General features: G+C 52.8%; 7 protein-coding genes across 7 annotated transcripts; 6 read left to right on the plus strand and 1 right to left on the minus strand.

The window, feature by feature from the left end:
• Nucleotides 1-114: 114 nt before the first annotated feature.
• PG986_010146 (uncharacterized protein) lies at nucleotides 115-1,825 on the minus strand (the record flags this gene model as incomplete). Its single annotated transcript, XM_066846368.1, has 2 exons — nucleotides 115-1,485; nucleotides 1,577-1,825. 2 exons carry the CDS (start codon nucleotides 1,823-1,825, stop codon nucleotides 115-117), a joined length of 1,620 nt encoding a protein of 539 aa, XP_066698766.1.
• Nucleotides 1,826-3,065: 1,240 nt separating this feature from the next.
• On the plus strand, nucleotides 3,066-4,986 carry PG986_010147 (uncharacterized protein; the record flags this gene model as incomplete). Its single annotated transcript, XM_066846369.1, has 4 exons — nucleotides 3,066-3,238; nucleotides 3,313-3,821; nucleotides 3,896-4,733; nucleotides 4,809-4,986. The coding sequence occupies 4 exons, from the start codon at nucleotides 3,066-3,068 to the stop codon at nucleotides 4,984-4,986; spliced, it is 1,698 nt and encodes a 565-aa protein (XP_066698767.1).
• Nucleotides 4,987-6,277: 1,291 nt separating this feature from the next.
• PG986_010148 (uncharacterized protein) lies at nucleotides 6,278-6,742 on the plus strand (the record flags this gene model as incomplete). Its single annotated transcript, XM_066846370.1, has 1 exon — nucleotides 6,278-6,742. One exon carries the CDS (start codon nucleotides 6,278-6,280, stop codon nucleotides 6,740-6,742), a length of 465 nt encoding a protein of 154 aa, XP_066698768.1.
• A 1,145-nt stretch (nucleotides 6,743-7,887) lies between these two features.
• PG986_010149 (uncharacterized protein) lies at nucleotides 7,888-8,637 on the plus strand (the record flags this gene model as incomplete). The annotated part of the gene is made up of 1 exon (XM_066846371.1): nucleotides 7,888-8,637. The coding sequence occupies one exon, from the start codon at nucleotides 7,888-7,890 to the stop codon at nucleotides 8,635-8,637; it is 750 nt and encodes a 249-aa protein (XP_066698769.1).
• Nucleotides 8,638-9,720: 1,083 nt separating this feature from the next.
• Nucleotides 9,721-10,717, plus strand: PG986_010150 (uncharacterized protein; the record flags this gene model as incomplete). Its single annotated transcript, XM_066846372.1, has 2 exons — nucleotides 9,721-10,090; nucleotides 10,182-10,717. 2 exons carry the CDS (start codon nucleotides 9,721-9,723, stop codon nucleotides 10,715-10,717), a joined length of 906 nt encoding a protein of 301 aa, XP_066698770.1.
• Nucleotides 10,718-11,626: 909 nt separating this feature from the next.
• PG986_010151 (uncharacterized protein) lies at nucleotides 11,627-12,853 on the plus strand (the record flags this gene model as incomplete). Its single annotated transcript, XM_066846373.1, has 2 exons — nucleotides 11,627-12,251; nucleotides 12,333-12,853. 2 exons carry the CDS (start codon nucleotides 11,627-11,629, stop codon nucleotides 12,851-12,853), a joined length of 1,146 nt encoding a protein of 381 aa, XP_066698771.1.
• Nucleotides 12,854-15,652: 2,799 nt separating this feature from the next.
• PG986_010152 (uncharacterized protein) lies at nucleotides 15,653-16,738 on the plus strand (the record flags this gene model as incomplete). The annotated part of the gene is made up of 1 exon (XM_066846374.1): nucleotides 15,653-16,738. The coding sequence occupies one exon, from the start codon at nucleotides 15,653-15,655 to the stop codon at nucleotides 16,736-16,738; it is 1,086 nt and encodes a 361-aa protein (XP_066698772.1).
• Between the last annotated feature and the right edge of the window lie 2,959 nt (nucleotides 16,739-19,697).

Genomic DNA, 19,697 nt, shown 5'->3' on the forward strand with positions numbered 1-19,697 from the left:
CGACGATAGAAATACCTCGAGCCCTATCAACATTTGTAAATATATCAAACACGAACATGTATTACTGTCTGTTGATATGGTGGGGTGTATATACAGCTGGATGCAACAAACGCATCATGTGTCGAGCAACACTTCCTCCAACAGAGACTGCTCAACCTTGGCCCAATACTCCTCCCTCAACGTCCCCCGAATCCAATAATTCCCACACGCATCCTTCCCAAGAATCGTAAAAATGCTCATCATGAACGCGGGCGTACTATCCGTCGTCATATGCATCTGCACATTCGTCGGCTTCGCCACCTCAGCAGACGGGGATCCCGACTTGGAATCATCCTTATCGGGGGAGGGAATGACTGCGGCCGAGAAGTCGACGTCGAAGAACCCGGCCTTGAGCCAGTTGGTGCAGATGACCATGTGCATCCCGCCATCGCCGAACAGGGCCGGCATGCTCCCCTTCTTGTCGTGCGCGGCGCGCTGGAGCTTCAGGAGGGCTTCGACCTGCGGCCCGGTGCTCAACTCCTTGATCGAGCTGCGTAAGGTCTCGGCGACCTCGCTGAGCGGTTTTGCCAGCAATTTGTCCGCGCGCAAGAAGGCGGGCACGGCTACCAAGAGGTTGCCCAGGATGGCGCGCTTCTTCTCGGCGGCGGAGACGAGGCCGGGCTGGAGTATGTAACCCCGGAGGCCCAGCATGTTCATGATGCAGACGGTCTGGCCGCTAGTGCGCGCGTTTCGCAGGCGGGACGCGATGAGATGGCGCGTCCACCAGGCGCAGAGGACATCGCCGGCGCTTACGAACGCGGGCGATCCCGGATCCTTCTCAGCGCTGTCCCCTTTCGTCCGAGCCTCCAGCTCCCTGAGCGCTTTGGTCCGAAGGCGCCCTATGTAGGCGCTCGGGACGCATACGACCCGCGCCTCTTCTACCGCGTTCCTGTTCAAGATCCTGTCGACAACCTGCCGCAGTCCGAGGGTGATGAACTGGCGGAAGCCGAGCTGCTTGTCGGCGTGCTTATACGGCTTTATCGGCAACGTGCACGACTGCGTCCTCTCCGGCTCCTGCGCGCCGAGCGTGGCCATGGGGTCCCGCTCCATCAGCGGCGCCACCTCTTCATCGCGCCCCTGCAGCGTGAGGGCCCACGCGTCCAGGAATGCCTTGCGCCCCATCGCGTCGAAGAGGACGTGCGAGCCGCGCAGGCACACCAGCGTGGCGTCGCGGAACGTGACGACGTGCAGACCCAGCACGGGCGTGTCGGAGCGCAGGTAGTCCTCCAGGCACGTCGGGTCCTCGGGCCGGCGCATCAGGGGCAGAAAGTCCTCGCCCCGCGCCAGGATCCGGGGGCTGGTATAGTGGGAGGAGGCCCGGGGGATGCGGGAGCCGAGCGGGTGTTGCATTATGCGCACGTCGTCGTAGCGCTCGTGGTGGTACGAGACCGCGGGACGGTGCGGCGTGTAACGCGAGGGGACATGGTAGTCTAATCTTCCGGCGGCCTGCAGATCCGTAGTAACAGATGGGGTTGGTAAGCCGACTGGGGAAAACGCAAATACCTACGCTGTCGTGGCCTCGGATGTAGTATCTTACATTACGCTTCAGCCTCCCACCCAGCTTGCGCCACCCATCCGGGCGCTCGAGGAGCCTCTCCAGCGAACACCGGAGCTTGCCGGCGTCAAGCCTGTGGTCGAAGCGCAGCATGAAGTTCATGACCGCATTGGTGTAACTATGGTCCCAGTAATGGACCGGGACTACCCGGTCGGCCGAGACAGATGGTGGCGCGAGACCGCCCGACGTCGATGCATGGCGTAGCAGCGCCTTGGGTCGGACGAAGGCCATTGCCTCCGTGGAGGAGCTCGGCTGTATTGAAGGAGATGGAGGTGGGGGATGGCGGGATGCGAGACACGCAGGGCGAGTAAAAGGCAGTTGCTGCGTGGTGCTTACTGAGGGAAGAACCGACGAGGCGCCGGGTCCTTGGTTCCTCCTCGCTTAACTATAGGTATTGATCGGGCGTTGTTCCCTCGAGCCACGATGGACATGTAGTCATTGTACTGATGATAAGGTTCACGTTCACATGGGAAAGAGGGGGCAATCATCCCTGTCTCTTGGTGCTCAGTCCCGAATCCCAGAACCCCAGTCCCAGCACCCCGGGTGAACAATATGCGACGCGTGCAGAAAGGTAATCATGTTGCAGGCCCGGGTCAGTGAATCAGGTTCACGCGATAAGTTTATTTGCGGGTACGCGGGAGCCAAAGTTGACAGATGCTTGGCTGGAGATAAGCGCCTGTCCAAGCGGCCGCATATGCAGTAATTGCATACAAGCTGGGCGTTGGAGAGGTCTCGGGCGTCACTCCACCAACCCCCCGCGGAATGATGAAAACCCGGCACTTTGTCCCGAAAGGGAAGGTAAGTTGAGACCTCCTGTCAGCCATGCGAATGGCGCATTGCTCCCTTACACGGTGGCGGCTTCAGCTGGCACCCGCGGGGGCTCCGTATGGTGTCAGAGACAGCGGCTTGCGTTGGTGGTGGTGGTGGTGGTGGTAAGCGGTGACCTGACGGTCAAAATACACCGCCTGTCTACTGTCTCGGGTGCGTTCTAAGTTCGGAACGCCCCGAGTCAGATCCGAAGGAATCCGGAAGAAATTTTGAACCAATCGGATGGGGGTTTGGTGTAGAGACTACCTATCTCAATGGTTCAGGCGCACCGTCAGCTTGTACGTGCAGCACGAGGGAGTGTACATGCTGTCCCAACCTTCAGCCAAAGAGGGAAAAGGGCCCTTGTAGGCCTATAAGAAAGGAAGCATGGAACCCGACTTCATCCTTTGGTGGCGGATCTTACATGATGCAGCATAGTACCTTTCGTGCCAGAGATTCCCCCGGGTGGCACGATAAGACAAGGCCAGGTGTTAGTAGTAATCAGGAGTTGACCGTCAAAGGAGGGCTTGCGGGCGTGCTGGGAGGTATCTAATTGCAAGTCGCTTCCGGGCAAACTATGGTGTTCGTCTTGACACAAAGGCGAGCTTTGCATCTAGCCTGGCGACCTGCTTGAACAATAGCGATCGAGCCACTAAACGACAAAATGCAGCCGCAGAGCTGCTCCGTAATCGTCATCGGCGCAGGAGAGTCCGGCATTGCGGTAGGCTGTCAGTTGAAGTCCAAACTCGGGGTGACAGACTTCTGCATCTTTGATCGGCAAGGGGGAATCGGGGGCGCTTGGTACATCAACCGGTATCCCGGAGTCGCCTGTGACATGTGAGTTAGCATCTGCCGTTGATGCATTGGAAACCAACCAATCACTGACTTCAATTTGTTTCACTCTCGGATAGCCCAGCACTATTGTTTTCCTACTCATTTGCTCCGAACTATGTATGGACATCGTTATTCCCACCGGGCCAGGAGATCCAGCAGTACATCGCCTCAGTAGCGAGCAAATACGGCCTAGAAGACAACATCGAGCTCAACACCGAGGTGAGTGAGGCCCAATGGCTTCCCGACTCAGCGGAGTGGGAGGTCCGCATCACCCGTCTCGTCCCCTTCGCCGGCGACCTTAGCGAAGCCGAGCGGCAGCGCCGGATCGCGCAGCACGGGCGCGCCAGTGTCTACCTGGACGAAGAAGTTGTCCGGTCGAAGATCCTCATCACATGTGCCGGCGAGCTTGTGGAGCCCCATGCCTGGCCCGCGGAGGTCCCCGGCATCGACAAGTTCCAGGGCGAGGTGATGCACTCGGCCCGGTGGCGAGACGACGTCGACCTTGCGGACAAGAATGTCGTCGTTGTGGGGACGGGCTGTACATCGGCGCAGCTGGTGCCTGCCTTGCTTGAGACCAGCAGCAATAGTAAAGCCGTGTCAGCATCTGGTGTTCTTGCCGAGAAAGGGGGCCCAGGCATGTGACCCAGCTGATGCGGACAGCCCCGTGGTACATGGCGCGCACAACACCACCTCCGGCCCGGTTCAACAGAGGCATGACGGCCATCCAACTCATCCCCGGACTTGGCCGCTTGTTCCGGTTCCTACTCTTCTTGTACGCCGAGTCCACTTGGCTCAACGTCGGCATGGGCCCGCTCGGGATCACTCGACGGCGGCGGTTCCAAAAGAGTCTCTTGGCCCACTTGCGAAAAGTGGTGCCCGAAAAATACCACGCCATGCTCACCCCAACATTCGGCGTCGGATGCAAGCGCATCATCATCGACGACGGGTGGCTCGACTGCCTAAGTCTGCACGACCGATTCGAGCTAACGACGCGGCCGCTGGTCTCTGTCAGCGAAAGGTCCGTAGTGCTGGGGCCCTCACCGGAATCCGGCGATGAGAAGGGGGCTTCGGAACCCCTGACCAAGCCCGCCGACGTCATCATCCTCGCCAACGGCTTCGAGACCTCAACCTACCTGCACCGCATCACCATCCGCAACGGCGCCGGCAAGTCCCTGCACGACGTCTGGCGCGAGCAGGGTGGCCCCGGCGCCTACCTTAGCACCGCGGTGCACGGCTTCCCCAACTTCTTCATGGTGCTGGGCCCCAACGCCGTGAGCGGGCACTCGTCGGCGATCCTGGCGAGCGAGAACGTGGCCGGGTACGCGCTGCGGCACTTCGTGGCCAAGGTGCTGTCGGGCGAGGCGCGCACTGTCGAGGTCAGGGAGGACGCGGAGAGGCGGTACACGGCGGACGTGCAGAGGCGGTCTCTAGATAAGGTGTGGCAGGGGTGTCGGGGCGGGTATATTGCTGAGTCGGGATGGAACAGCTCGATTTGCCCGTAAGTTGTTCGCATTCGTTCCTTCGTTTCTTGACCACTCAACGAGGAGTCCTAACAATTCGCGACGCATCACAGCTACAATCAGATTCATTTCAGCATGATGTGCAAGTACCCGAAATGGGAGGATTGGGACATCGAGTACACCACCTTTGGGAAATCCCAACTTCAGAAGCCCGGATATGCAACCTACATGTTTGTGACAGCTGTCGTATTGGTCACGGCCTCCTTACACATCCTCTTCCGCAGTAGATAGATAGACAGAATTTAGACACCGCGTTCTGCGTAACATTGTATCCAGAAGCGGTACCATAAATAGATTGTTGAGTAAATCGGGGACGATTGGCAAAATTCGGCATCTTGGTTGCTGCAAAGACTTGGATCCATATCAGGAACCTATCTTCTCGTACTCGACTTTTGGGCTCACATTTTGTTTACCTTCAGTGGGGGCACTTCAGAAACACAAGTGCACTTGCAAAATCGTGCCTTGCCCCAACCCAACTGGAAATTCGCTTCCACAACGCGAACAGGCTTGTTTCCGAGCTGCTTGACACGCCGCAATATCTCCCTGGATTTGTGTACACATTTTCCGTCGACGACTTCTGTTTTCACTCTATTGATCGTCTCAGGCCGTTCAATTGTTCCGATCGGCGTATCAAAACACCCCCAAGTTTTTGCAACGCCACTGGGTTCGTCCATGGGCACCTTTGACCTTTCCGCCACAAACATTGCCGCCAATCTCAATCCACGACAACTTTCGCAATGGAAGGAACACAAGGCCATTTCGTAAACGACGTTTTCGACAAGAATGGCTACCTGATTCTCCGAATCACAAATGCAAGGCGTAAACGTTACCCGTACGATGACCCCTGCAGCAAGTCCTTCTTGGTGGACTCACGATCGTTGCGACGCGCATCCGAAAAATGGACCGGGATGATGGCCAATGGAGGCCGTTGCGGGAAAGAATGCGACCACCTGGTCATTCATCTCAACGTGGATGTGAGATCCCATGAGATCCTGCTCAACATCATTCATGGGAGGTTCGATAAAGTTCACCCGCATTTTGACCACGAACGTAGACTCAGAGAAGGCATCAGACACAGGACCGACACAACCAGTGAACTGTCTAGGCTTTCCCATCTTGCTTGCCTTGCTGAGGAGCTTGAAGAACTGCACATGGTCCGGCCTTGGATCCCCGACTGAACCGCACCCCAGAACGGCTGGCATGTCTGGGGCTGGCCGGAGTGGTATCGATATGCGTGCCAGGATGACTGTCTACTGAGGCTAAGCATTGCTTGGAGACTTGGCGAGAAAGAGTTCTTCAAAGGATTTACCGCGAGACTGGTTCAACATGTATCTTTCGACGACGAAGCCCGTATTCAAATCATGGGCCACCGCCCGTCCCGACTACTACGAAGCACTTACCACTCCGCAAATCAAGACTCGAGCGTAAGCTAGAACAAGCATCCCTCATCCCACCCCTCTTCGCTATGACCAAAATACGGCTACCGTATACTGATTAACTAACATCGCGGGTAGGGAACATTATGAGAAAACGCGAATCTATCACCAAAGAGCTCCTCGACGTCCATACCCAGTTTCAAAATGACTGGGCTGCCGGTTTGCATCGCCACTGTACTGCGGCCAACGCCACGCCAGCCGAGAAAGCGGCTTGCGAGTCCGAGATTCAGAAGACCATCGCCCACGCCCAAAACAGCGCCATCGCAGCCGGACTGAAGGCAGACCATCGTTTGCTGTACACGGGAACTACCCAGGACGTGTTTGGTCGGATATTAGGCATCATACCGGCACCTCCATTTGGATCTAGGAGCAGCGCCCATTTGGAATGCACGCCCTGGCGTCAGATCTCAGACCGGCTCTGGCAAGTCACCAACAACATCGAAGGCCCGATGGATGAGGAGCACGAGAAGTTCCTGGACCGCCGGGGCAAGTTGACGGGCATGGACGAGCTGTATTTAGATGAGTATGGCACCTACAATCGAAGAACATGAAGTGGGAGTGTTGGGTACACAATGCCAACGAATGGCTATGGAGTGCCCGAGCGCTTTACAGGAATGGAGTAAGATGCAGGATGTTCAAGTTTGTTGCAGCGCCCGCTCCAAACTATTGGACCTTTCTGACTTGGAAGTTGATAGATACTAGATAGGGATGCATGGAATGTTCTTTCGGCACCTTGAACGAAGGAGCATTACAATGATCAGAGCGACAAGGCCAGGCAGGACCTACCGGATTCCACCGCTAAGGCACTCAAATTTTGCATCAATTCATATAACCATACTGGAATTAGATTTACTTTGTTCACTGACTAGGCCACTTTTCACAACTCACAACTAACAATAGCGTTAATGGCACCACTTTCCCTTCTTTAGCACACAATTAACTCGTTTCCGCGGCTTCCTGTTCATCGTCATGGACGCATCGGGAGAAACGTTTGATAGAGAGATTCTGTGCCAACATGGCGACCTCCTAATCCGAATCACTGATATCGATGTTAGCGAAGACTTGGCTAGAGAAGGCTTAGCTACCGAAAGCGTCGTTGGCAGATATTTGATGAACAAAGAGTTCCTGATCGGCATGCGTGCGGTGGCTCGTTCGTCTAGATTGTGGGCAGAGAAGATCGCGAACGCCGATGTTGGGTTGGAGTGTGATACGATACACATCTATGGTGACGTTTGGTGCCACGGAATACTCTTCTCAATTATGCATTGCCGATTTGAAGATGTCCCTGATAATCCTGATGCGACAGAGCTCTACAAACTCGTCAGAGTCAGCGAGGAGTACGGAGCAACACACTTGCTCCGACCCTGGATTGCTGGATGGGTCAAGCCGCATCAAGACACCACCCGATATTATATTTTAGATTACTATGGCGATCTCCCCGTACCATATATCAGTGAACGACTTTGGACCGCTTGGGCGATAGGGGGAGAAGGCTTTTTTTAGAGAACTCACCCGGCTCATCATCAAGGTCTCTTCATTCGATGAGGGAGGAACTCTTTATGTAAAGCAGTACCCTCGGATAGAAGATCTGAACAGAGTTCCCGGCCTTGTAGGTAAGTCGGAAAAGTCCATTACAGCACTTGCAGTCACTATCACGGCACCCCTTCTTTGGAGATTACAGGAGCTAACGCAAATAATGATTCAAGATTACATATTGGGGGAGCAAACGAAAAAGCTCCAAGAGCTCCACAGAGTCTTCGAGAAGGCGATGCAGAGCGGCAGTGAGCCCTACGAGAGCTGCCGCACCCGCCTACCGGGCTGTAGCTACGAGGATTATGACAAGTGCGAATGCGGCAAGCACCACATCAGCGGCAAGTTCTGCCAGCTCTGTACACGCCCTGATGCCGAACAAGCCATGTGCAACTCCATGATCCTGGGATCAATAACCCTTGGCTACCGTCATTATAAAACGGAGCAAATCGAGAGCTCCGACATAAAAATCAACGGTGAGAAAGATGCGAACAAGGCGGAGGCAATCGGGCCTGGTGGGGTGAGACAGAGTCTTGCTGATGTTCTTTCGGGAATACGAGACATCAAGATCTTTAGCCTTCCGGAAGCAGCAAACCATCGGATCACTACTATCCACGGAAAGACACATGATGACTGCAACCCTACCGTTCGGATACATTCCCAGTTGGACAAGGTCCTGTCCATTATCGCAGATGATCTAGGTGAACAGCTCGAGGGTAGCTTGGACCAGCACGCCAAGCTTACAGGCTTGGACAAACAGCCAAGCATAGACAGCCACGAATCAACAAAGATGATGCCGAGGGGGAAGAAAGCGAAGATAGCACAGCGAGTGATGACACCTCAGCTGGAAGACGAGCCGGACGATGACGGAGAAGATGAAAATCGACATGTGAGCGGGATGGACTTGTGTTTGTGAAGCTTGACGAAAGACACCAAGATGCCGTCAATACCAGCTTCATAATGGACTAAGAGTTTATGGATCACCGCGTACAGCGATGATATCGCAGCTAGAGAGGGACCGAAGATGTTTTGGCGTTTGGCTGTGCCAACTATGAGGACCTGATACCAGTGAGATGCTCAGCTCATTTACCTTAAAATAGCTTCAGCGATGACATGGTATGAGGATCAACGATGATCGGAGTATTGTGACTACCAGGCATTATATAGCAATGACTAAGGGGCTTCGTGATTCAGGTATATATTTGGCACCGTTTCCTGATATGTGCGGGTCCCAACACAGCAGCTTCTCGTCATTGCGAATACTTACGGGTACCCCCTGCAAGATCTGATTTCGATTGACCGTGTTACTAAAGGATGCTCCTCCTTCCCGTTAATACTGACTCTGTCTTCATTAAACATCGCGATCCTGCCACCACTTACTAGTACCTACTGCAAGTAGGGAAATGTCAAACCACGACAGGTATGTTTAAAGCTAAGTGGGAAATGCTACGGAATAATGCCATGGAATATTACTAGGGGTTAATTACCTAGTGATTAGGCCACAAGCGTAACCCACCTAGCAACCTGGATTTAAAATGAAAGGGTTAGCTAAGATAATACCGCTTAGGCAGTCACTTCTACGTGACAACCCTTAGGTATTCAAATACTATCATCCCATAAAACCGGACTGAAATCAGTCCCTGGCTGAACAAACCTTGACGCTTTCTACAACCAACAGATACGAATACGAAGTTTACACCCCCGCCTCAAGGAAAAACTGCATGATATGCCGAGTACTGCCTTACTCGATAACATGGAGGGACGGAGAGACCTATTCTCCAGAGTGGCCGTGGTTGACTATGGCGACCTCAAAATCCGAATCTCCAACCCCGATGAGCCACACCAAACCAAAGTGTTTCTAGTAGACTCACAGGTTATCTATCATGCATCCGACAAAGGGAATTTTCTTGACACAGTCGCTACTCGCCATGAACCTGGGCGTGGTGATATTATTAGGATCAGAGGCAATCCTGATCATCACGGATTGCTTTTCTGCGCAATGCACCTCCCCCAATCAGGAGGCCTTCCCGAGCGTATCAGTGAGCAGGACCTTTTCGACCTCACCCTTCTAGCTGAGGATTACGGGGTAACACATTTCATCGGGCCCATGGTCACTGGCTGGACCAAGCATCATGACGAGTGGTGGACAGACACCGTTGGTTCGGGAGTTGGCACATCCTTTCTGGTGCAGCTACAGAAACGAATCTGGGTTGTCTGGATCTTTGGTCAAACCAATCTATTCCATCGGCTCACCACGCTCCTTATCCAGGAGGTCACCCTCGACAAGAATTCTGAGCTCCATGTAGGGGATGCGACCCTAGTGGGAATACGCGAGAGGCACAACATTCCCAGGGTTCCTGGTCTGTTTGGTAAGTTATGACATAAACTGATCCCATAGCATGGCCACAGTTTGATATGTTTCATCGCATTGCAAACGGCTAACATGATGGGGTGGTAAAGACTACGTCAAGAAAGAGTATCGCGATCGAATCCAGGCGCTTCGAGACGTACTGGAGAAGGCCACAAGCATCAACGACGGCCAATTCTGCTTCCTCTACTCCTGCTCCGATAAAGAACAGGCCATGTGCGACTCCATCATCACAGGATCAATAATCCGCGGCCACCAGAGATACGTGTCCGAGCCAGCCAGAAACAACGACACCAAGCAAAGCATCCGGGCTCTCTACGACCATCTCCGGAAGGTCCCAATCTATAACTACCCTACCATACCAAGCGAAGGGATCCCGGACAAACATGGCAGGACGCACGACTACTGTAACCCTGGTCCTTGGATACGAGAACGCTTATTCTGGGCCTTCGATGGTGTTGGGAGGACACTGGATAATGATATGGAGAAGAGTCTCATCCGTCATGCTCGTAATACGGGCTTGAAGTCCCCTGCGGAGGTCCCGGAGCCAAATGATGGACTGGATAACCCAGCAAATGATGTGGAGCCGGATGGTGATGAATCATGTGGGAGCGAAATGGCCATATAGCTATTCTCGCAAGGCACTACAATACGCTTGAGACCAGTCTGAAGACAAATAGCGGATTGGCTTATCTTTCATACACACATGAAGAGATAACTGCCAGATGGTCTCACGGGAATCCGATTTTATGCTAATTTATCTCAGCCTTGTCTCAGCAATGACGCGAGAGCCGCCACACTTATCCGAGGCAAGTGGCATGCACTGATGAATAGACAACATTGAACTACATTGGCTTTAGTAAATGAAACCTGAAGAACGACGCTGTGTTCTATCTGACTGTTTGAAATATGTGGTGTTTCTGGCGAACGTTTGGTCCATGCTTATCCTGAGTATTGCGGTGAGATTTAACACATTTCCATGTTGTTGGTATTGGCTTTATTTGATTTTCGGACCATAATGGCTTCTAGCCTCATGTACTTTAGCTTCATGTCCTGCCACTCAGACCGTGTTCGGCCTGTTATAACTTGATAGTCATCAAGAGACTCTTACCAACTCTGCGTCGATTACCTTGGAGACAAGAAGGGCAACAGTACCTGACCAGTGCCCAAAGTGTGCTTCTTGCACATACCATCAGGCTAACTAGCAGTGTGAAACTTTAACAGTCGAATTTGTAGTCCGAAAATCCGAGTTGACCAATAACTCAGGTACAAGGCGGTAAGGCTAGATTACAACAGCATCCTAAGATATCGACTGCATTTTGCTTCCTGAGGCAGTACAAGATCTCCCAGTCCAGAGACGCGGATTCCAAAAGGGCCATAGTCTATAAATAATCTGCTACTTCCCACCTTCCAATCATCAGCTCTCGATTTTCGTTTCGCTTCTCATCTCACACCGAATGGTTATCGTGTTCTCGCTCACTCGGCCCTTGTCCTCGCCTGTGTTTCATACTAAAATTCATTCGCCTATTGAAGCATAATGACCTTGGAAGCGAGGCTGGGCGCGCCCGCTATCAAGCAGCGCTCGGTATGGCTCGACGAACGTGGCGACCTTTACCTCACGGTTTACAACAGCAAGGAGACACAGTTGTTTCGCGTCGACTCTAAGTCTCTTTCACGGGCATCCCGGAAATGGAGATTGATAATAAACGAGAAGCTCGAGCGGATGCGCGCCACCGGGTTTATACGTGCACATACCACGTTTGATCTTTTTGCCGAGGGCGATCCTGGCTATCATTACCTACTCTTTCGTATCATGCATTATAACTTTGGGGAGCTGCCCGATACGCTCACCGAGACGGAGCTTTTCGAGCTCCTTACCATCACCGACGAGTATAATATATGGCCTTCGCTTCTCCGGCCCTGGATTGCTGCTTGGATCGAGCCTCATCAAGCATGGCCCGGTCCGGGACCCTACGACTACAGCTCCGACTTTGTCCGGAGACTCCATAACCGGCTCTGGGTTGCCTGGAAACTTGGCGAGATAGAGATGTTCCGAAAGCTTGTGGAAATTCTCATCAAAGAAGTGGCTCCCGGCAAAGGTACCGAACTCTTGATTTCCGGCAAGCCTCTACCAAAGAGCTCCGAGATTCCAGGCCTGGCTGGTAAGTTGCCTAACCATCTGACAAGCTCTGACGACTGGACCGAAGTAAAACACGAAGACTGACTCGCTGGCTTGGCCCAAGATTTCCTCGAGAAGGAGCGCAAACAAAGAGTATCCGATCTCCTCGGGGTCTTCCAGGAGGAGCTACGACATTGCCAGAATGGTGAACGACGTTTCTGCACTTTGATCGGGTGCTCGGATCTGGAGAGGTCCATGTGCGACTTCATAGTGATGGGTTCAATAATCCGCGATTATCACAAACACGTATTGGATCCAGCCGGCCACCGCGGGAAAGAGAAGGTGCAGAGTGTCAACGCTACCTATGACCGATTGAAGAGCATCGAGATACACAACTATTCAATCATACCAGGCGACGGGATTGCTGCAACATCCGCTCCTGGGCTCACACATAATGGCTGCAATCCTACCCCTTGGATACATGACAAGTTGGACGCCATCATGTTTCGCTCTACGTGGTCCTTGGATGCCGGCCTCCAGAAGAGCCTGGAATATGTATCCCAACTTACGGGGCTGGGTCGCCCAAGGGTGAAAGGGACAAAGAGAGAACTCACAGACGATGACGAAACAGCCAAACCAGCCTGAAGGGCATCTGGACAAGGAGCAATGATTGAAGGGATTGGGATTACGAGAACATCTTCGAGGCCTGGTTATAACGAGTGATATGCTTGTGGGTTGTTCTATTACATGCATGAGAGGCCCAGATAGCATTAAGCCAGTTACGGTTTGTTAAATCCAGATATTCATCACTAGGGTAAGGGCTAAACTTGCGATGTTCCCTTCTTCACTTAGAGATTTTCGAATTTGAGCAACATGCTGCTCTGTGTCCATTGAAGTAAGAAGGAAACATGTTGGCTATTAAAATACTCTAGAAGGCTTCTGGAAAACGGAAATGTCTTCCAGGCTCCTTTCCGAATCCCAGTGGCTGCCCACGTTACCTGCCATAAACCAACTGTGAACCCTCATTCGACCTGGTCGATGCCAGTCCAGAGAAACGGTTGTTTGTGGAGGCATGCGGTGTTGTTGGGGCGATTCTGGGAGCATCTGCGCAACACCATATTTGGAGCCCGTCTATATTATTGAAACAACAGCTGGCGCGCTAGGGGCGGCTAGCTTCTGCAGGGTGATTAAAAAGAGTGAGAATATAGATGTGTGTGGTCTTCAACAGGAGTACCAAGGAAGTTACCGACCATTCTGGCAGACATGGATATAGAAGGTGTCTAGGCGGCTCATTCAATGAAGAGACAAGACAAAGGAATATAGTACAAAAGTGTCCCGAGGCAGTAACTATTTTATTTCAATTCCAATATGTTATATATTTCCTCATCTGAATTGCGATATGCACCACAGGCTGGGCACCATTTTTCTACACCTCAGCGAAATCCTTAACCCTAGACCAAAATTTTCTTGCCCCATATTCAACCGAATATGAACAATCCCGGAGAAATGTCCGACGAGAAGACGATGAACGAAAGCAACAGTGACCTAGCCATCATAGTCTCGTACCATGATCCACCACGACGCCCAAAGAGAACAGTGTTCCTGGTCGATTCGCGTGCTGTGTCGCGAGCATCCAAGAGGTGTAAAGCGCTTGTGGCATCCAAGCGTTACGTTGCCAGTCGTTGCAAGTATGTCGTTGATTTAGAGGGCGATCCTCTCCATATTGGCATACCTCTGTCCATTATGCATTGCAAATTCGGTCGAGTTCCCAAATCCGTGTCCCAATCCTTCCTTTTCAACCTCCTCAAAGTCACTGAACAATATAAAGCAACACATTTACTTCGTCCTTGGATTGGCAATCGGTTCATGCCTCGCCAAGACTGGCCCGACTCATATGACATCATCCATCCATTTGGCTCATTACAAGACCTTGGGAATCTTCTTTATATTGCTTGGATCGTTGGAGAGAAAGAATGCTTCAGACACACCAACAGCATCATCCTCAAAAATATCAATCTCGACGAAGAATCTGAGCAACTCTCGATTTGTGGCGAGAAACTGCTGTCGACCCTCGATATCCCTGGCTGCTCACGTAGGTTCAAAGTCTTGAAACATAAAATTATCTCGTGGAGTTGCCAAATAACACACACTGTGCACTTTGATTCTAACGCGGTTATTTCTAGATTACTTGAAAAGGGAGTACTTGGACAAAGTCAACAAGCTCCACAGTATCTTCAAAGATGTGGCAAAGGATCACAGTCCAACATTCTGCCTTCTTTCCTCCCGCCCCAAGATTGAGCAGGCAACGTGCAATGCTATATTGACAGGATCCATCGTTTGTGGGTATCAAAACCAGGAGTCGAAGGTAGCCGGAAAGTGCCCAACTAACCAGCGCATCAACAACGTTTTCCAACGATTGATGAGCATCAACATCCACAGCCTCCCTACGGTTCAAGGACTACGCACCTCACTCGGCAAAACACATGATGTTTGCAACCCTGTCAATCGGATGCGCAGCCAACTGGTGGACGTCATTTCTAGTATTGCGAACGTTTTGGATGAGGAAATGGAGCGGCATCCGGACCAACGGGCCAAGCTTATGGGTTTGCACAACCCATAAAGGGCCGGCGAGAGTGTGATAATGCGACTGAGGAAACGGATTAATGATTTTCCTTCTGGACTTTCATGTCGGACATCGGTGCCAAATTATTGCGATGATTACGTCCCTAAGGGGGGGCTATGCGGAAGGATTCCAGAAATAGCCACGACTAGCACCGCTACAATTGCGGCTTATGATCAGCGGTACGAACTAGGAGCGTTTGGCGAAGGCTAACTGGGAAGAACATCTGGGGTTACTATGGGAGTTTCGGCCCAACTAGGCAGTGACCACCAAATTAAGTATGAAATAGTATAGCCACGGCACATCTAGTGCCTGTTCAGGTCCGTTCGCTGGTCACCTACTTCTCCGATCAGTGAGTGCCACATGGGTGAGCAAGAGAAAGGAAACTCTTATTGCATATATCCGTGTCGATGCGCAGCCCTGCAACTAGGCGTAGGTGGGAATTGGAGCTGGATTTGGTGTTGTGAACGTCTACGTGGTCGCCTGCTGACGTCTGTGGCTGCGGTCATGGGAGTAACCAACGTATACTGGCAAAACGTATTAGTACAGGAGCATCCATCCTGTTATTCCGCGGTTTAGTCCATTATATTGCCACTGGAATAACCATGTTATAATTACGAAGACAAATCTACAGCATGAGTATACGATGCATTCTACTAGGTCTTATTGGGGCCACCCAAGCCTGCATGCCCGTCCCAGCTCCTGCAAGTCGGCCAAGTGATCTCATTCGGAGAAGCGAAATCCCACCTCCTCCGACAACCACCCGGATTACCAATGTTCGGGTTTTCAACGGCGACTCCTTCGTTGGCCCCCGCGACGTCCTCATGCATAAGGGAAACATCATCAAGGAGTCCTCCCCATGCGGTGGTCGCGCGATGAACGCGTCCTCCCCGGCGACGGTTACTATCGACGGGACTGGCCAGTACCTAATCCCAGGTCTGATTGACTCTCATGCGCACGTCAACTCCATCGGCGGCCTCGAGAACTTCACCGCCTACGGCGTCTCTACCGTCTTCAACATGGGCTGCGAGAACTACACCCTCTGCAACGCGTTGAAGGGACACCGCGGCCTCGTCACGTTCTTGACCGCGGGGCTGCCCGCGGTGGGACCCGGCAGTCCGCACGCCATCATTATGTACCGCAGCGCGAGTGGGACATATAACGAGACCACACAGGATCCCACAACGTGGGCCGCGGCGGTGTTCGGAAATGGGTCCGACTACCTCAAGATCATCGCCGAGACCCGCGGGCCAGGACAGGAGGCACAGATCGAGTTGGTCGCGGCGACGCATCGACTTGGCCGGAAGACTATGACACACGCCGCCTTTCTTGAGCCCGTCAACCAGGCCATCGCGTCGCGCACTGACGGCATCCAGCACCTACCGCAAGATGGGCTGCTCACCGCCGAGCAGCTGAACACCATCCGGAAGCAGAAACAGACCATAACGGCGACCATCGAGCTCAACCGGCTCGCCGCGAAGGACCCAGGCGTGCTCGCGTTCCTCGGCGTCACCGGCGCCAACGCCACCGCGCGGGGACAAGCGGCGTACAAGATGGTCCAGGAGAACGCGCGCCGGGTCGTCGCGGCGGGCATCCCCGTGCTCGCGGGGACCGACGCCATCGGCGACTCCTTCCCGGGCGTCTCGGTCCCGTTCGGCGCGACGCTGCACGCCGAGCTGGCCAACCTGGTGGCGACCGGGATGAAACCCGTACAGGCGCTTCGCGCGGCGACCGAGGAGCCTGCGCGCTGGTACGGGCTCGCGGACCGCGGTCGGATTGCTCCGGGGATGCGGGCGGACTTGGTCCTGCTCGGCAGCGACGCGCTGGTGGATATCAAGAACACGCGCGACATCCGCCGTGTCTGGGTTGGCGGAGTTGAGTTTGAACATGTGGCGCCCAGGATCGTATAGATTAACCTGGTATGGTGAACATCTGGAGTCTAGTAGACATTAGCACGCCAAACACATAATAGACACAGTTCATCCCACAAGATAGCATTTGGTCCTGAGTATATCAAGTCGTCCAAGCCAACAGATGAACAGTATTCGCCAAACGATATTTACAAGCTTCCTAATATCAAGTACCCCCGGATGCCACCATGGCAGTGGGTGCGGCTCCCGGACACCCGCAAGGGGCTCGGTCCTGCCACGGCAAGCGACGATAATCACACACATACGTTCCCTATCAGCAAGCTCGTCAAGGGTCCGCCACAACAGTAGACCAAGGCTCAGTGCATCATTGCGAATGACGAGTTCACGAGCAAGTTCCTTCGCGAGGAAGCCGATTATATCATTGTTTGTCACAACGATCCAGTCAAAGAAATACTAGAACGGGCAAATGAAGATGCAAAGCGCAAGAATAGCGTCGTGAAATCCATAAAGGCCAAACTCATTGTCCCATCGATTAAGGCCCGGGCGCTGTGGAAGGGCTTTGGGGCGGCGACAAAAGGCCGGGAGGAGGTTAAAGGACACATCATTCACAATGCTCAGTTGGACCACCCAAATCATCCGGATAGGAAGTTGAAGTACTGTACTTGGTTTCATTGCAAAATACTCGACCACGACCAAGCTATGATTGTGCATTGACAGGAGGTTCAGGACCCTTTGAGGTGTCAGGCACCGATTGAAGATACGCGCCGCAGGCTGCGTATTATGCGACGGAAGCTATGAGGGGGTGCTTTTGGGTGCAGTGGAAACACGACGGATCTTTGCATCACCAGACCTGCAGCGGTGTTGAAAAGAGCTGAGTTCTCCGCAACGAATGTTGTGTATAAACGCCCAAGGGCATGTCTTACTATTAGTTCAGGTATGCTTAACATAGGTCTTAGAATATGCGTGACGATGTCACCGACGTGAGTCTTGGTGTATCTGTGCCGAGAAATGGCAACTACTCTCGACATCTGCGATGGTTTAGGTCCTGAAGTTTCTATCTTTCCGAGCAACCATTTGCAATTCTTGTGGATACGAAGCTGTCCAGTGCTTGGTGGCTAGACAGAAGCTGGACTCTAGTATGGAAGCTTAACAGTCGTGATCATCCACTTGGTGTTTATCAATAGCCATATCGAAGAGTACATGGACAATGTAGCCAAACTCCAATCTGGTGTTGAGCAGCCACTTTCAGAGTTGACTCAACGACGCATGGTGGCAACACTAAAGCTTGAATAGATCGGTCGGATCGAAGGTTAGGGAGGCGAACGGCAGCGCAAAGCTCGAAGAGACAGTACGGGAACGTAAACCTCGAATAGTCAGGTCCGGTGCCTAAACCTCAAGCAGACAGGCCGGGAAGACCGTCCGACGGAGTGATCGGCCGAGTGGAGGATTGAGACGCAGATGGCGTTGGTTTATATGAGTGTGGCAATGGTCGTGCGCGATATCGAGCCGGCGTGCGTCAAACTTGGCGATTGTGGCGCCCGACCCCTCGATGTACCGGACGAACGTCGTGTACTATGGAAAACGGTACAGTTCGCATTGGTCGAAAACGCTGAAAGCTAGCTAGCTGTATAAACGTAGCCTGAAGCTTGAACAGACGGGCTGGTTGTAGGTCGAATCAATGATTGAGCCGTCAGAGACGGGCCCCTCGGTGCCGACTAATCGAACAGCCAGAAACTGGCTAAATCTCGTAGTGTCTCGATGAGCTGCGGACTAGCTAATTGGGGGTGATTTCGTGGGTACGTGTGTGTTACGGTGTCGTCTTTTTTGTTGTTGGCGCGAGTCGGTGTGCGTAAAACTTGGTGAGTGTGGTATTGTTCTCGGTCGTCCCTTGATGTACCGGAAGATGGCTGTCGGTGGCTGGCAGCCCGGCTGGCGAAATAGACTAAAATATATCGAAAAGGCCCGGTAGCTTTCGGATGGAACACAGCCCAAAGCGCGGACAGGCAGGCGGACGAATAGGCGAAAAGACAGGCCATAGGGTAAGGCTGAAATAGATTGGTCGAAATGAAGGTTAAGAAGGCAGACGGCGGAGGGGGTAAAGTCGGATAGACACGCCAACTGATGGGCGAACCGATCGGCTGTGCAGGCTAATACTCGAGCAGACAGCCCCTACTTTTGTGACTGGGCTGGGGAGAAGGACGAAGATGACTGTCCGATGCCATTTCAAAACGGAGGCCATATCGAGTCGAATCCGAGAATGTGGGGGAATGTGGGGGTGGCTTTGCCCATAAAGCAGCACCTGCGAAGCGGTACTCCCGTCGACTGGGCTCCTGTGGGCTTGACTTGGGCCTGACCAGTGGTTGGTGTCTGTCGGTCTCCGCGCGGGCATTGGCCAGGTGCTGTTGTTTTGCACATTGATAGGTGTGAGTGATTCTGCATTGGAAGCAAAAAAGCCTGGTGTATGTTGTTAGATGTGGTCTCGTCCTGGAAACAAAGGGTTTGGTGTACGTTGCTGCGTATAGTATACGTCGTGAGGCGCAGTGTCCGGTGCTGAGTGTGGTCTTGCCCTGGAAGCAAAGAGTCTGGTGTATGCCGCCGGGTGTGGTGTGCGTCGCTGGATATGATGTGCGTTACTGGAGCTGGTGTGCGTCACTGGATATGGTGTAGTGTGGTGTATGTTTCTGGGTGTGGTCTCGACTACCTGGAAGCAAGGCCCAAAAGTGTCCACTCGCCAAAGCTGTAAACGAAGCTTGCTGGCCCCAAAACCGCCCGACCCGACACCCCCCAGAATTGGGTCCGAAAACCCAATGACGCTCGAACAGCCGGCTTTTTTTTTTTCTACAAAAAGAAAACGCTCCCAATTTAAAAAAAAAAAAAAAAAAGCCCACCTGTAATTCTCCTTTTTAAAAAAAAGGGGTAAAAAAAACGCTGCGGGAGTCTCATATTAACAATTTTTTTTAAAAAAACGAACGAAACCGGGCCAACACCACATAAAAAA

Source organism: Apiospora aurea, assembly GCF_038362705.1.
Source record: "Apiospora aurea strain CBS 24483 chromosome Unknown utg000006l_segment0_segment0, whole genome shotgun sequence".
Lineage (NCBI taxonomy): Eukaryota > Fungi > Ascomycota > Sordariomycetes > Amphisphaeriales > Apiosporaceae > Apiospora > Apiospora aurea.